Genomic DNA, 15,084 nt, shown 5'->3' with positions numbered 1-15,084 from the left:
CCTACTCTTGGTGCCCCCGCTGCTTCAGAGCACCCTCATGGCGCTGGTCCTGCTGACCCCAGTTGTCCTCTTCCCCTGTGGCCTGTGAGCTCAGCCAGGGCACAGGCCGGCTCCAGCCCTCCATTGCAGCCCCAGCATGCGGCACTCACCTGGCACAGCCGAGCCACTCAGGAAATCTTTGTCAGGTGAATGACGGAGCGGTGGTTGAGGCAGTGCTGATACGTTCTGTGCGACACCCGTTAGGTGCATGTTGCCATGGACTGTGTTTTCTCCACGAGGTGGGGGGGGGCAGGGAGGGCTGTCAGGGGGCGACCAAGCCCCCACCCCAGGACTGGTGTCACTTGCTGGTATGAAGGACCAGGCCATAGGAGGAGAGCAGCTGGGTCTAAGGCAGTTTGAGAGTGACACAGGGCATAGAACAAAAAGGGCGAACTTTACTTTCTTGGCATTTCACACTTTTTAACAGTTAGATTGCCTGTCGGGCCCCACATTGACCACAGTGGTATCTGGTCTGTGAGTGCGCAGAGGGGTGGGGCATCCCCCCCACTGTCCCCTTTCATCAGCAGCCTCTTTTCTGGCCCCGTTGGGCCGGCTTCTTCAGTCCCAGCAGGCGGCGGGTGCCCCCTGACAGCAGCAGGAGGGAGGCCCAGGGGCCTGTTTTCAGGTCCCTCCGGACCCCAGCATGAGGCTGGAGTTCTGAACGAATCCTGAGCGTTGGCTCAAGACCAGTCAGCAGGAACCTGGAAAGATGTGCTTGGTTCTGGGCTGTTCAGTTGTTCGTTTGTTCATTCATTCATTCCTTCATACTGGGCACATACCATGTCCCGAGCAGTGTGCTGGGACAGCTGGGCCCAGTCCCTTTCCTCCTACAGCTCTTCATCCTAGAAGGGAAAACAGACAGTAAGTGTATAGACACATAGACCGTAACAATTGTCAGTATTTCTTGAGTTCTTATTAACATGGACCAAGCAGTATTTCAAGGGCTATACGTATAGTCCTTCACTTCACCCCCACCACATCCCCAAGGAAAGTACTTGTTTTACAGATGGGGAGGGAACCGAAGCCCAGAGAGGTCAGATAACTCGCCCAAGGCCACCGCGAGGAAGGGGCCGAGAGGGACCCGCTCCCCAGGGCTCTTAACCACTGGACCACGTAAACAAGATAGTTCCCAGGCGATAACTGGGCTCCGAGGAGCCAATACGCACCCCACCCAGGCTGGTTGTCCTTCTACGTTGGGAGACAAATGGGAGGCCAGTGGGGGTTTGGATAGGAGGGCACGTTGTTGTCTTTCTGACCAGCAGAGCTGGACAGGTGGCGATTCAGGACTGTCACTGACGCAGATGGACCGCCAGCCCAGGTGTCGGCCCAGCTGGACTGCTGACAGCCTCAGCATGTGGACGGGGGCTGAGGGGGGGCTGTGTGCCCTGAGAGGGGGGAGAGGCTGGCTGGAGCCCCAGTAGCCCGCTGCCCCTGCCCTCCCCATCCCATTTGTCCTTGTGAGGGACGGGCAGTGGGTGAGCAGCATGGAGAAGGGCAGAAGTTGTGTTTCCAGTAACTGGAGCAGGGGAGGGCTGGGCTAGCTCGGGGACTCAGAACCTGGAGGTTGTGAAGACGACTAAACGGGACACTGGTGGGGTGGGGGTCGGAGCAGGGCGCTGATAGCTGCAGTGGTCTTAGAGGCCTTAGAGGGCGTGAGGTTTCAGCTGGCGCAGGGATGAGGAGGAGGAAGTAGCCATGGGGACAGCATCCCAGGTGCTGGAACAGCAAGCACAAAGGGTTTGAAGTGGGGAGAGCTTGGTGCAGCCATGGACAGAAACAGGGCCAGGGGAATGTGCTACAAGATGAGGCCAGCAGTGAGCCCAGGCCACCTTCTGAACGACTGGGTCTTTGGAGCCTGAGAAAATACCCTTCACGGGCTTTTGCTGGCTAAGGCGGACCTCTGGGCCCATGTCCGCAGGACTGTCTCATGGAGAGGTGGCGGGCCATGGGTAGGCGAGGACTCCAAGCCAGGCAGCCCTGGTCCAGTGCTGGGTCTGTCCCTCCCAGCTCTGTGACCTTGAACAAATGACTTGACCTCAGAGCCCTGCTCTGTACTAGTGTGTATTAGTTTCCTATTGCTGGTGTAATAAATCACCACAAACTCGGTGGCTTAACACAAATTCACTGCCTCACAGATCTGTAGGTCAGGAGTTTGACGTGCATCTCACTGGGCTGAAATCGGGGTCAGCAGGGCTGTGTCCCCAGGAGGCTCCGGGGGGCATGTGTTAGTTGCCTGCGCCCACGCCCGCTTGCACAGGCTGCCGCGGGCTCTGCTCCAGGCCCCTTCCTGCTTCTGCAGGGCCAGCAGTGTCCTGTCTCCATGTGCCTTTCTTCTGTGGTCACACTTGCCTCTGCCCTGCCTCTGCTGCCGCCTCGTGAGTATGTGTGTGAGTGAGTGTGTGTGTGAGCTGTGGTGGTAAAGTGTACCTAACACAGAACCTGCCATTTTCCTCACCCTCAGGAGCTCAGCTTTGCCGTTATTGAGCACTCACACTGTGCGCAGTTGCCACCACTGTCCACAGTTCTTCTCTGTCCCAAACCGAAACTCTGTTCCTCTTCCACCGTTAGGGACCCTTGTGATTACATTGGGTTCACTGGGGTAATGCAAGATAATCTGAGTTTAACATTAGCTCCTCAGCGTGGCTAATCTCCCTTTGCCGGGGTCTTTGGTGGCGTTGTTCCTCCCAGCGTCTCTCTTCTAGGACGGCGGGGGAGCAGATGGGGCAGCCTGTGCTCCTACCGTCATCAGCATCCGGGGAGCCAACCTCGTGGTCGTTCCCCCGTCCTCATTCTTCATCTTGTCTCGTCAGGCATCCTGGGTCCTCGGTCACACACCGATCTGCGTTGCCCCGGGTGTCAGACTAACGAACAGGGAGCCGCTGCTTCAAAAGTGTAGAGAAACGTGTGTCTTTCCAAAGTCCAGAGGGGATGGAGGGGAGGTTAGTGGAAGTCTGGAACCCCCAGCAGTCCCCAGCACCTACCCTGCGCTCCCGAGAATCCCATGGGTCCCTCGATTCTGGAACTCCAGCTCTTGGGGCCACCACGAGCCCCTGGATTTCATCTGTTGGGACTCACGTCACACCGCATTTCAGTGGGCATTTTCCAGGCTCCCACCTGCCCGGGCCAGGAGGCCGCACCTGCAGGAATAGCTCTTCTCCCCGCACCTTTGCCGCGTCCTGGCCAGCCACCGGCCAGCCACCGGCCAGCCACCGGCCTGCCCGCCTACGGGGCTGCTTTCCTGCCTGGCGCCCCAAGTCCTCCTCCTTCTCGAGCTCTTAAGTCTGTGCTGGCCGCTAGGCCCCGGGGCTGTGTTCCCTGAACGTGAGCCACTCACGTACCTTCTTTACAACTTTTTGCCATCTCCACAAACTCCCTGCATGAAGTTGTAGCCGTTATTTAAATCAGCACCTTTCTTTTCTCCTTCTCTCCCCTCTTTTCACCTCCCTCCCCTTCTCTCTCCCTCCTTCCTTTCTCTTTCTTTCTTCTTCATAATTCTAGGATTGTCCCAAGCAATAATATTCATAAAATCAAGGATCGATAAGCTGGGTTATATTTTTTTCTCTGTACACACTCAGATGTGCAGTTGCTTAAAATGCCCACATGACATCCGGCATCAGCATCCCCGTTCCACCCGAGGCCCAGGCTCTCGGCTTAAGGAATCGCGGCCTCTGAAGCACGGCCCCCGGGCCCTTCGCTGTCTGGCTCTGTTCAGCAGCCTAGTCCCCAGCCGCTCACCTGCCGCAGACCTTCCCGCTGTCAAACCTTCGCACACGCTGCTCCCGCCCCCAGCTCCAAGCCCCTGGTAACACCCTCTTCATCTGCTGCACGCCCGCCAGCCCCACTGTCCACGCTGCGTGCTCTGCCCCGGCCCGGTCCCCGAACCCTGTGCCCCGGGCCTGCTCTCCGAGCCATTCAGCCCTCCTTTCCTTGCAGGCAGTACATGTGCTTTACTGTTTTCTTTCAACTCAACTCCAGCTCCTCGGTTGCGCCATTATTTTACATGCTGTGCTGCCATTTAGATCAATACCTCATCGGTTGTGAGGCTTGGCCCTACTCATAAGCATTAAAGCTTGAAAACCAGTGTGTGTCCTGGAGTAGTTCATGTATGTGCCCGACTGCAGTGCCCGGCATGTGGCGGCTCTGAGCAGCCTTTGCTTCATCGCCAGCATTATTCGCATCTCTGACCCCACGGAGCCTGGGGCCCAGCACCCGATAGGGGTCCGATAAATACTTGTTGAGCAATTAAGTGAACGAACAAACAGTTGCCTGAGTAGCATGTCCCAACTCTGCTTGCACTCAGTGTTTGACATGTAAATAATTGTTTTCCTACAGGTAATAAAAAGGAAAGAAATCTGTCTGCTAAGCGAAAGGACAATGCTGAGGTCTTTCTTCCCAGCAAACTGGAGCCAAACCTGACTCCCCAGCCACCCACTGCACTCCCAGACCAGGAGAGGCCATGTTCAAGTAAGCGTTCAGGGCCCCTGAGCGGGGCTGGGACTGGGCCTGAGTCGTTCTCAGTAGGGTGCTGTCTCGGAGGAGTCCTTGCTTAGCTACCTTCTCCGCCAAGTCTGAGCTGACCTTTTGCAATGTATTTTTTAGTCAGGGTCTCCATAGAAACAGAACCACCAGGGAGAGAGAAACAGAGAGGGAGAGAGATTACAAGGGACTGTCTCGTGCAGTCACGGAGGCTGGCAAGTCCAATCTGTAGGACGGATGGCGGGCGGGAGACACAGGGGGAACCAGCGTCCAGGTTTGGAGGCCGTCACACGGGAAGGACCAGTGCTGCAGATGAAGTCCAGAGGCAGGATTCTCTGTCACTCAGGGGAGGGTCGGTCTTCTTGTGGCATTCAGGCCTTCAACTGATTGGACAAGGCCCACCCACGTTATGGAGGGCAGTCTGCTTTATTCTACCAATTAAAATGTTAGTCCCATCTGAAACGTCCTCTCAGAGCCCCAGAGCAGCACTGGGCCACGTACCCGGGCTCCGGTGGCCCAGCCCCGTGGACCCATAACCATCACACCACCTTTCTGGTTCTATGGCCAAGATGTGGCTATAACTGAACATTTGTTTTGTTTTTCCTTTTCAATTAATTTGTTTAATCATATGGGTAATAATACATGCAAATGGTACTGAACCCTAAAAGTACAGCAGAGTTTGAGGTAAAGAGCCAGTCTGCTGCTCTCCTAATGAAATGAGAGGCTACACTGATTGAGTGCCAACCGGGAGCCAGCTGCCGTTGCAAACGCTTGGTTGTATTGTATGTAAGTAGATCCTGTATGTAATTTATATAAGTGAACTACAACCCTTATCGCTAGCATTTGAGGCAGGTCCTGCCGTTGCCCCCATTTTGTAGACGAGCTTAGGTGCTCACAGGAGCGCCGGACTCACCGGCTGGAGTGTGGCAGCCGTAGGCCAGGTGACTGCGCCGCAGCGTCTCTAACCAGCAGTTCTCACTCCCTGCAGGCTGGAGACAGATGGCCCCAGAATCCAGGGGGTGTGGCTGGAGTGCAGGTTGGGGGTGTGGTGTTAACTTCTGGTTTCTATGGCCCAAAAGATCACAAAGAGCTCAAGGCATCCTGGTGTCCCAAGAATTTGGAACGACCTGCCCCCCAGGGCAAAACCCAGCCCCAGCCAGCCAGGGACCCTGACATGTGTAATGGGGGGCTGGAGGGACTGTTTTCTGGGACCTGGTGGGGGGATCAGCCCCTCCGCCCCAGCCCCAGTCCCAGTCCAGAGATCGGGACCCACGCACTCTGAGCCTGAGGTCTGAGGCTCGGAGCCCTCCTCCCAGCAGCCCAGGTCAGGCGGAGGAGACAGCAGCAGCTACCACGGACTTACTGCGCATCTGTTGGTGCTGTGTAACTATGGCCTTGGTGTGGGTTCCCCTGGAAGCAGACTCTGAGATCGGGTTTCAAGAACAAGTAGTGTATTTGGGGGGTGGTACCTGGTAGGGACGGGAATGGGAAGGAGCCAAAACTGGCCTCATCGCCAAGCAAGTTCACTGGGCAAGCGCAGGATCTCCTGGCTGGGGCGTTCTGGGGGCCGTGCTGAGCACGAGCCTCCACATTTGCCACTGCCCCCCAGCCTGGGGGTGAGGGAGCGGGGCTCTTACACCCTTTCCCTTCCTCGTGGGTGGGAGGCTGTTCCGGGGAATTGACTCTCCAGCACTCTGGCTCAGCAGGACCCCCACCTCTCAGCTCCGCATTATTCTATGTGCCTTGCATTCTCAGACAGGCTGGTGGGGTGGTAAGAGGGCCACCAGCAGGTCTGGGCGTACAGCACCCCCTGTAAGCCACCCTGGCAGGAGAGTAGCGTGGCAGACTCTGCAGCCCGACCACCTGTGCAGGTCCTGCTCTTCCACCTACCAGTGCTACGACCTTGGGCGGGTTACTTAACCTCTCTGGGCTCATTCTCCCCTCTGCCAAACGGGTCAGAATAGCACCTCTTCTGAGGGTGGTACAGGATTTCGGGCTGGGCAGGTAGACTGCGTACGTGAGCACCTGACTCAGAGCAAGTGCGTGGTCAGGGTTGGCTGGTACTGTTCCCACACTGTCAGCGGAGCCTTGGAGCTGCTTCTCACTGCCTGGCTTAGGTCAGGAGCGGTTCTGTGAGGGAGACGCTGGCGCTGCCCCCAGAGGCAGAGGGGGTGGGTGACAGGTAGCGAACTCAGAACTCCCTTGTGGACACTGTTACCCCGTTCTCCCACTCCCTAGATGAGGAAACCGGGGCTGAGAACATGAGAGTTACCTGCCTAGAGTTAACAGACAGGACAGCGAGGTGAGATTCATACCCAGGCTTCAGGCCCTGTGCTCTGACTAGCTCTGTTGGCTGCTCCTCTGGGGCTGGCTGGCCACAGGTGGCTCTGGAGGTCCGTGGGCATGTAGGTCCTGGCAAGCTTAACTGTGACTCAAGCAGTGGTTTGCAGGTCAGTGCACAGAGCCCTGGGTTGGGGAATCGAGGGAAGCAATCGGGGTCTGGCAGCAAGCATGCAGGCCCTGGGGATGCAGTGAGCAACACATTGTCCCTGTTCTCGTGGCGTTTATATTTTAGTGGGCAGGGATAGATGACAAACCTGAAGGTTGGATGGTGACAGTTACTACCAAGACAGCAACTGGAAGATTGTGGGCAGCTGGGCAGTGTGGTGAGAGCAGGCCTCTCTGAGGAGGGAAGACTTGAGCTGAGAACTGAATGACTAGATTTCCAGGACTAGTGCTTTGCAGAGGAGAAAGCCTGTGCAAAGGCCCTGAGGTAGAAAGAGCAGCTCAGTTGGCTCAAGCACTGGAAAGAAGGCTGGAGGTGGGAGCATAGGGAGTGAGGGGAAGGCAGCCAAGATGAAGTCACAGAGGTGGGCAGTGACCAGAGAACAATATAAGACCAGCAGGAGGACACGGAGCCAGGAAGATCTCTGTGGCTTTGCAGGTGGGGCGGCCGTGACCTAGTTTTCCTGTTAACAATATCCCTCTGCCTGCCACGTGAAGTATGGCCTGTTGGGAGCTGGAGTGGAAGTGGGGTGACCAATATAGAGACCGTTGCAGGATGGAGAGGGTGGTGGCTCAGGCTCAGAGTGTTACCAGTGGCTAGACTGTGAGATTTTACTCTGTACAACCTGGGCAAGAACCTGGGCAATAGGCAGCCTGCTGCGATGGGGCAGGAGAGCTGAGACTCAGTGGTGATGGGGAGCCCTGGCTTGTCATGTGGCTGGGGTATGTTCTAAATTTGTGCCGTGAGGGGACTGAAGCACCTGCAGCTGGGGTCTGGGTCTGGAGAAGCCGCGAAGCACTAAGCCCCTGGAGGCAGACCGGGGCCTCTGGTCTGTGTGCTGCTGCTGCTGGTGTGAGCAGGGAGCCGGACGCAGACCCGGCCTGCAGGTGGGGAGGTTCCTTGCCCCCACAACCACAAAGAGCCGGGAGCCAATGGGCAGAGCAAGGACCTGAGCTCCCAGGGACTTCTTAGCAAAAGCCAGTCTAGAAAGAGGCCTGCACGGGGCCGGAGGATAGTAGAGGTGGGAAGGGAATCACTGTACAAGTGATGTGTTGACAAGGGCATGTCAAGGTCACAGCAGCTAATGGGTTAAAGAGCTTTTGTGTTTGTAAATCCCAATAATGGAGACATTGTCCGTAGGGGTGAGGAGGAAGATGTCACATGTAAAGTGTCAGGAAATACTAGTGAGTTTTGGATCTGTCAGCTTTGGTCAGATGAAGAGCTGGGAAGCGGAGAAGGAGAGACGGGGGAGGGGCCGTGGGACAAACCGTATTCCTGGGTCGCTCCGGAGCCCCGGCAGCGGGGAGAGGCTGGGCGGCAGTTCACGTGACGCTGCGTCCTCTGCACGGGACCGGCTCCGCTGCCTGCTGCTCACGTTGACAAGACCCCTGTCTGCACTGCTGGTGTTCACTCTGTGTGAAAAATAAAATGGGTTTTCAGAAAGTTCCTCCAAAACAAGCTGTTAAAAAGAAACGAAAGCCAGGGTAAGTGTGCTGCTTGCCAGAGCTCCGGGAAGGGGGCGCAGCCTGGTGGTGGTTGGCCATCCTGCCGGGCTCGCTGAGACTCCGTCCTTCACGGACATGCTGCTGTCTCCAGGTGCTTCATGTTTGAGCAATACAATGAGGAGCCAGCACTTACAAAGCACTGCACCAGTTCCCAGGCCATGTGCTGTACATGCAAAGGTAATTTTTCATTTAACTACCCAAACACCCTGTGCAGTAGGTACTACTGTTATCAGCACCATCGTGTAGCGGGAACCGAGGCCCAGGCACAGCCGGTGATTGGGGAAGCCAGTGCTGAGCCCTGGCTGCAGGGGCTCTGGCTCTAACGTCTCCCCGGCACGGCCCTTCACGTGCCACTACAGCGCCAGCTGCTGACTGCACACCCCCGTCCGCCTAGTCCTAAGTCTAAAAGTCACAGGCTCGAGTCGTTTGTCATATTTTTCAATCCTGATTAATATAAATATATAACTTAAATTTTTAAAGTTAAACCATCTATCAACTAAAATCATTTTGAATACTCGGTTACTTTCTTAGGGCTGCTGTAACAAAGGACTGTAAGGACTGATTGATTTAAACGGCAGAATTTTATTATCTCAAAGTTCTGGAGGCTGGAAGTCCAAGCTCAAGCTGTCATCGGGCCCTGCTCCCTCTGAAGGCTGTGGGGGAGGTCTGTTTCTGGGAGGTCCGCGACCTGCGGCGGCATGACCTCAGCCTGCGCGTGCTCTGCCGTGTGTGTGCCTGCCTGTGTGTGCCCACGTCCCTCCTTTCTATAAGGACACCAGTCATGCTGGATTAAAGCCTGCCCTGGTGACCTCATCTTGACTCTCGCATTTGCAAATACTTCGTTTCCAAACAAGGTCTCGGGAACTAGGAATTAGGATTTCAGCATCTTTTGGGGGAAACACAATTCAAGCCTTAACACATACCTTTATGTTATGGCATTTTGAGAAATAGAGCTTAATTAACTAATTTATAATCTGCCCTTCTCTAGAATATTCTGACACGCTCTAACAAATTACAGATAGCATGTAGTGCAAGACTTCAACAAGCGTGCGAGGAAATGAGGGTGAAGGAAAAACATGAGAAGGACGATGAGAGGGACAGATGGATGCCCGAGGGGGTCGCAGCTGTGACCGAGTCCTGGCCGGCACAGCAAAGGAGCGTGCACTCAGATGAAAAATGCGTGTCGCTTGGTTCACCTAATAAAAACCCTGGTATTTGGTCCTTAGAGCAGTTTGTCTACCCGTTCGCACAGAAAGGATACTGTTTGAGGCAGTGGAGTCTTCATTTTGAACGGGTTTGGGGCTCAGCCTGTATCTGTTAGGTATAAGGCATAAGGCAAATTTGAAGAAAGGAAAGTTGAAAACCGTGGCATTGTCACCACCCCCACACTGAAATGGGATCATTGCAGAACCGCAAGTAAAATGACTCTTGGAAGTGCGCACGTCAGGCTGCTGGTTCAGGGCTGCACCTGCGCCTGTGTGAACAACGCGGTCCAGACGCTCTCAGTAAGCCCCAGAGGTCTTCTCTCCCCCAGCGGGGAAACACAGCTTCTTGGCGGTGCCTCGGCAAAGCACCGGCCTTGTTTAGGGTTTGGGCTGCAGGGAGGACGGGTGTTTCAAACACTGGCTGGGGGCACTGGGGGGCCCCGACCTCTGCAGAGGCAGAAGGAACTCGGGAGGCCCTGAGGGGACAGCGGAATGGAACCTGCCCACCCGCTTCCAGGCAAAGTCCGGGGCACTTACACACTTCACTGTGCATTTGTGAGGACTCTCTTTTTGGTGCATGCAGTAGTCATCCTTTTTATACCTTCCTGGTGAGTTCGACATTTTATCACCGTGTCTTGTCTCCTGTTTGCTCTGTAATGCTTTTTGCCTGAAAGTCTGCCAGCTTTCTTTTGGTCAGTGTTTACACGGTGTGTCTTCTTTTATTCTTTGACTTCCAAACTTTCTTTTGGAAGCAGCATGTAATGGTTTTTAAATTTTATCCTTGAATAATCTATGCATTTTAATGGGCACATTAGTCCACTTACGTTTAATGTAAGTGCCGAAATATTTGAGTTTAAATCTACTATCTTATTGTTTGCTTTTTATTTATTCTGCCTGTTTTATGTTCCTTTTTCTTCTTTCTTGCCCTCTTTTGAACTGATTGTATTTCCTCTCTATTAGCTTGTTAGTGACACATTCTTTGATCATTCTTTTAGTTATTACCAGAGATTGCAACGTGCATTCTTGACCTGTTAGTCTACTTTAAATTAAAAGTTTGCTACTGTTCATGCAGTGAAGGACCTTATAGCTCCGAAACTTCATTTCCTCTCCTCTCAGCTCAAGAGCTATTGCTGCCATTCATGCATTGTAATGCTTTCCAGATTTTAAATGTCTCTGGATGATGACATCATCATCATGATTATCTACACAGTCAGCAGCATTCGGGATTTGCACCCATTGGTAACCTCCCCTCGCCCTCACTCCCGGCTCTCTCCAGCTCACTCGCACTCTCAGACCGGACCCCTGAGTTTGTCGCCGGGTCTTTTCAGCTTCCCAGCCCTGTAGCAGCTCTTTTGTGGGGGTACCTTGAGGGAAACACCTTCCAGGTGCCGGGGTCCTGTCTTTGGGTTTCCTCATCCACCTGCCGTTGGCCCTGTGATTCCTCACAGCTCTGTTTGCTTTTTGGAAAGAAATCAAATCAAAGAAAGATTTAATCAAATCAATGAAAAGAAATCAAATAGATTTCTTTTTTCCAACAGATTTTTTAGGATGTTTGGTTCAGTTTTCTAGTTGTGCTCCAAGGAGGGGTTGATCTGCATCAGCTAGTCTGCCATCACAGCCCGGCTTGTAATTGGTTACAGCAGTAGAAGCAGTCGTTTCAGCCTTCAGAAGTGTGTCTCTCCTCGGCCCTTGTTCTCTGGCAAAGGTAATACAATTGGGTGTGTCCATTACATGTGTGTGTGTTGCAGCTCCAGGAGAGCTCGCTTTCTCTGTCACTGTGATTGTCCCCGGTTCTAATGAAAGGGCCTTGTGTACAGTATAACTCCAGTCTCTATTTATAAACCTTCCAAGAAGCTTCCAGAAACCTGCTGTCTTCTTGAGGGAGAAGTGACATTAGTCTGTAGTGCAGAGTCTACCGTCCCAGTTGTCAGAGTGCTCTGGAGAAGCGACCTGTCTGCACCACCTCCCCAGACCACGACGGGGACGAAGCCACCCCCTTGGTGGGAGCGACTTAGAACACCCAGACAGGTCTGCAGTTGGCACTTCCGTCAGGAAGTCCTGCGTCAGAAACACCGTTCTGCCAAAGCCCAGAGTCTTGTAACATATCCGTCAGTGTTTGTTGTTAATAGCGAGTGACAGAAACCCAACCTGGATGCAACAACAAAGGAAAATACATTGCTCACAGACCTGGAAAGTCTAGGACTGTAGGTTACCCTCAGGCATGGTGGGATCCAGGTGCTCAGGTGACTGTCACCAGGAAGCTGTTTCTTTATCACTTAGCTCTACTTCCTTCTAGTCCTGTGGGTCTCAAACTTAAGTGTGCATTATAATTTTTTGCAAAGCAAATGAAAATACAGATTGTTGGGCGTCAGCCCTTGTTTCTAGTTCAGTGAGTCTAGGGTGGAGCCTAAGTATTTTAATTCCTAACAAGTTCCCAGGTGGTACTGATGTCCCCGGGCGGAGCTCATACTTGGAGGACCACATCTCTAGTCCTAGGCATGGCCTAGAGATGGCCCTCAGGGGCTCCAGGCTCTGGTTTTTGGCTGAGCAACCCCCTGGGGGAAGAGGCTGTCCCTTTCTTTTCTTTTTTAAAAAAATTTACTTATTTTGTTTCTAGACAGAGGGGGAGGGAGGGATAAAGAGAGGGAGAGAAACATCAATGTGTGGTTGCCTCTTGTGCTCCCCCTACTGGGGCCCTGGCCCACATCCCAGGCATGTGCCCTGAATGGGAAACGAATTGGCGCATCGGCAACCGTTTGGTTTGCGGGCCAGCGCTCGATCCGCTGAGCCACCCCAGCCAGGGTGCCCCTTTCCTTTGTAGTTCCAGCAGAGTCCAAGAACCAGCTCTCGTCTGAGCCTAACTCTAATCTCCGTGGTCAGGGAAAGTAAGTTCTCTCTTTGGCCGGGCTGGGCCTGGAGCAGGGTCACATGTATCCAAACCACGCAGGCTACAGGCGGGGCTGGGGGGGAGGGTGGTTCCCACAGGAACACCTGGTTGCTCTGAAGGTCACTGCTGCTGGAAAGACAAAAGCAACTGCTGTTGGTTTCATTTAAAAATCAACACACACAACATTTTGCTACAAATTCTTCAGAGGCAGGGTGTGGAGCAGAGGCCTGGACTACCCGAGAGCAAACAGTAGAAGTCATTTAGTCAAGGTGGCAGGGGGAGCCCTGATTTCTTGCCTTGAAAATCACAGGCATTCCTGGGCTGAAGAGGAGACAGCCGCAGGAGGGGGGGTGTTGAGTCATAGGCAGTACCTGCCCACGGAGAGGCCCCCAAAGAAGCTTTAGAGATGAGAACATGGGCCTTTATAAACTATGTGTATCAGCTATTTACTGCTGCCTAACAATCCATCCCAAAATGTAACGGCTTAAAACAACAACCCTTTTGTTCTTGCTCAGGGGTCTGCAAGTGGGCTGGATAGGTCTAAAGTGAGCTAGGGAGTGGCTGGGCTGGGTGGCCTCAGACGGCCTCGCTCACGTGTCTGGCAGCCCAGCTCGCCCCAGGACCTCAGGAGGATCACTTAAGCTCCCTCCGAGTAGTCTCATTATTCAGTTTGTAGTGGTCTCAGAGCAGCAAGAGAGGACTCGCCCAAGTGCTTTTAAAAGACTCTGCTTGGTCCTACCTGCCGGCAGCCTGTTGGCCAAAGGAAGCCAGCAGGCCACACCTGAGAGAACTTGACTGCACCTCCTGGTGGGAGATGTCACAGCATCACGGTGCAAACAGCACGCACCCAGAGGTGGGAGGAACGTGTGGCAGTTTGTCACAGTCTCCTCCACCACAAGCATGTTGTCTGATGGGGCCGGGCCACCCTGAGAGGCACGGAGCCCTTGTCCCAGGGTGTGGCCTCCTTCCCGCTTCCTAGTTAGTTGTTAGAGGAGAGTGTGGGCATCTCAAGACAAAAAGGGGGCTAACTAAGTCAGCTGCTTCCCTGACCTTTGCCACAGAAAGCTGTATCCAGTTCCCAGGCTGACAGGCACGTGCCAGCAGGGGTCAGGGGTGCACAGCACACCGAGGGTGTACATCCCATGTAAAGGGGCCCACCCCCCAGCTCCAGCCCAGGACCGTCCCACGGGGGCGCCACCCAAAGTTTATTAGCTCATGTGATTTTTCTCAAGAGATGTCAGGAATTCCATTTTTTCTCTCTTTTTAAAAAAGCTTGGCATCCATTTCTAATTTTTTTTAAAAAACATAAAAGTCACAGAGCACACATTTGCAGGCTGGGTTTGGCCTGTGGGCTGCTGGCTCACGACCTCTGCACTGGACCCTTGTTCTCTGATTTCATATTTGCTGTTGCACTGGCTTCCCAGGTACCCTCAGCAGTCCCGGCATGTGGTAAGGGGCAATTTGCCCAAGACCCTGAACTTGTAGTTTTTGAGTTGCAGCTGGTGGCTGGGAACAATCGCCTGGCTGGTGAGCTGTGCAACAGCCCTGTGTCCTCGTGTCTTTTTGGTGACGTGTTGTGTTCATGGTGAATCTCCTGAGTGACGATACGCTCTTTGTTTCTCTGCAAGAGAGATGAAAGGCAAGTCCCAGTGAGGCAAAGGGAAGTGACATTAATAGAAGAGGGGTGGTTTTCAACCAGAAAAAAACCCTTTGGGATAAATTAAAATGTGCAATTTGGTCTTGTCTGGTGTGGCTCAGTGGATTGACTGGTGGCCTGTGAACCAGGGGGTCACGGGTTCGGTTCCCAGTCAGGCACATGCCTGGGTTGTGGGCTGGGTCCCCAGTGGGGAGCGTGGGAGGCAAGCACACAGTGACGTTTCTCCCCGTCTCTTTCTCCCTCCCTTCCCCTTTCTCTAAGAATAAATAAATGCAATCTTTTAAAAATAAATAAAATGTACAATTTGGCTTTTGCTGGTGGCACAAATTCGTTGTGTGAGTAAATCTAACATTCTGTAGATCCAGGGTGCGACTGTCTTCCACCCTGTGTGTGCAGAGACGGTGGGCCCGAGTGGCAGCGAGGGCTCGGGAAGAGTTGAAAGGCTGTTACCCTCAGGGTTGCGGGGACAACACAGTAAACACAAGCCAGGGAACAGAAATGGGGTTTGGGGACGCGGCTCCTCGTGCAGACATTCTGGGAGCCACGGGTGGGGAGAGTTCTGGGAGCGGAGCAGCAGAGTTGACCTTGGCTTGGAGAAGGGTGATTTAATTTTTAAAAGCATCTTAGCATAATACGACTCTAAGGGCGCAGGCAGCTGCCGATGATCATGTTGCCGAAGGAGCTCTGCCTTCCAGATGAAACACACTCAGGGCAGGAGCGTTGGCGCAGAACACACCGGGCTGCTGGAGGGAACGGCCTTCCTCCGTGTGCTTTCCGAAGGAGGCGGGCACCGGGTTGCCGTGGCCACG

General features: G+C 53.9%; 1 protein-coding gene across 4 annotated transcripts in view; it reads left to right on the top strand.

Moving 5' to 3' along the window:
* The window catches only part of KATNIP (katanin interacting protein), a 194,420-nt gene that overhangs the window by 108,733 nt on the left and 70,603 nt on the right, over nucleotides 1-15,084 (top strand). For all 4 annotated transcript variants that reach the window (XM_053671630.1, XM_053671629.1, XM_037140018.2 and 1 more), the window contains one exon: nucleotides 4,372-4,503. In XM_053671630.1, coding sequence (XP_053527605.1) covers nucleotides 4,372-4,503 — 132 coding nt within the window. The remainder of the gene's footprint in view (nucleotides 1-4,371; nucleotides 4,504-15,084) is intronic.

The sequence above is a fragment of the Artibeus jamaicensis genome, unplaced genomic scaffold (assembly GCF_021234435.1).
Source record: "Artibeus jamaicensis isolate MK-2021 breed Jamaican fruit bat unplaced genomic scaffold, CSHL_Jam_final contig_700, whole genome shotgun sequence".
NCBI classification, from domain to species: Eukaryota; Metazoa; Chordata; class Mammalia; order Chiroptera; family Phyllostomidae; genus Artibeus; species Artibeus jamaicensis.
Note: the sequence above shows the minus strand (reverse complement) of the source record. Positions and strands in the feature narration are given on the sequence as shown.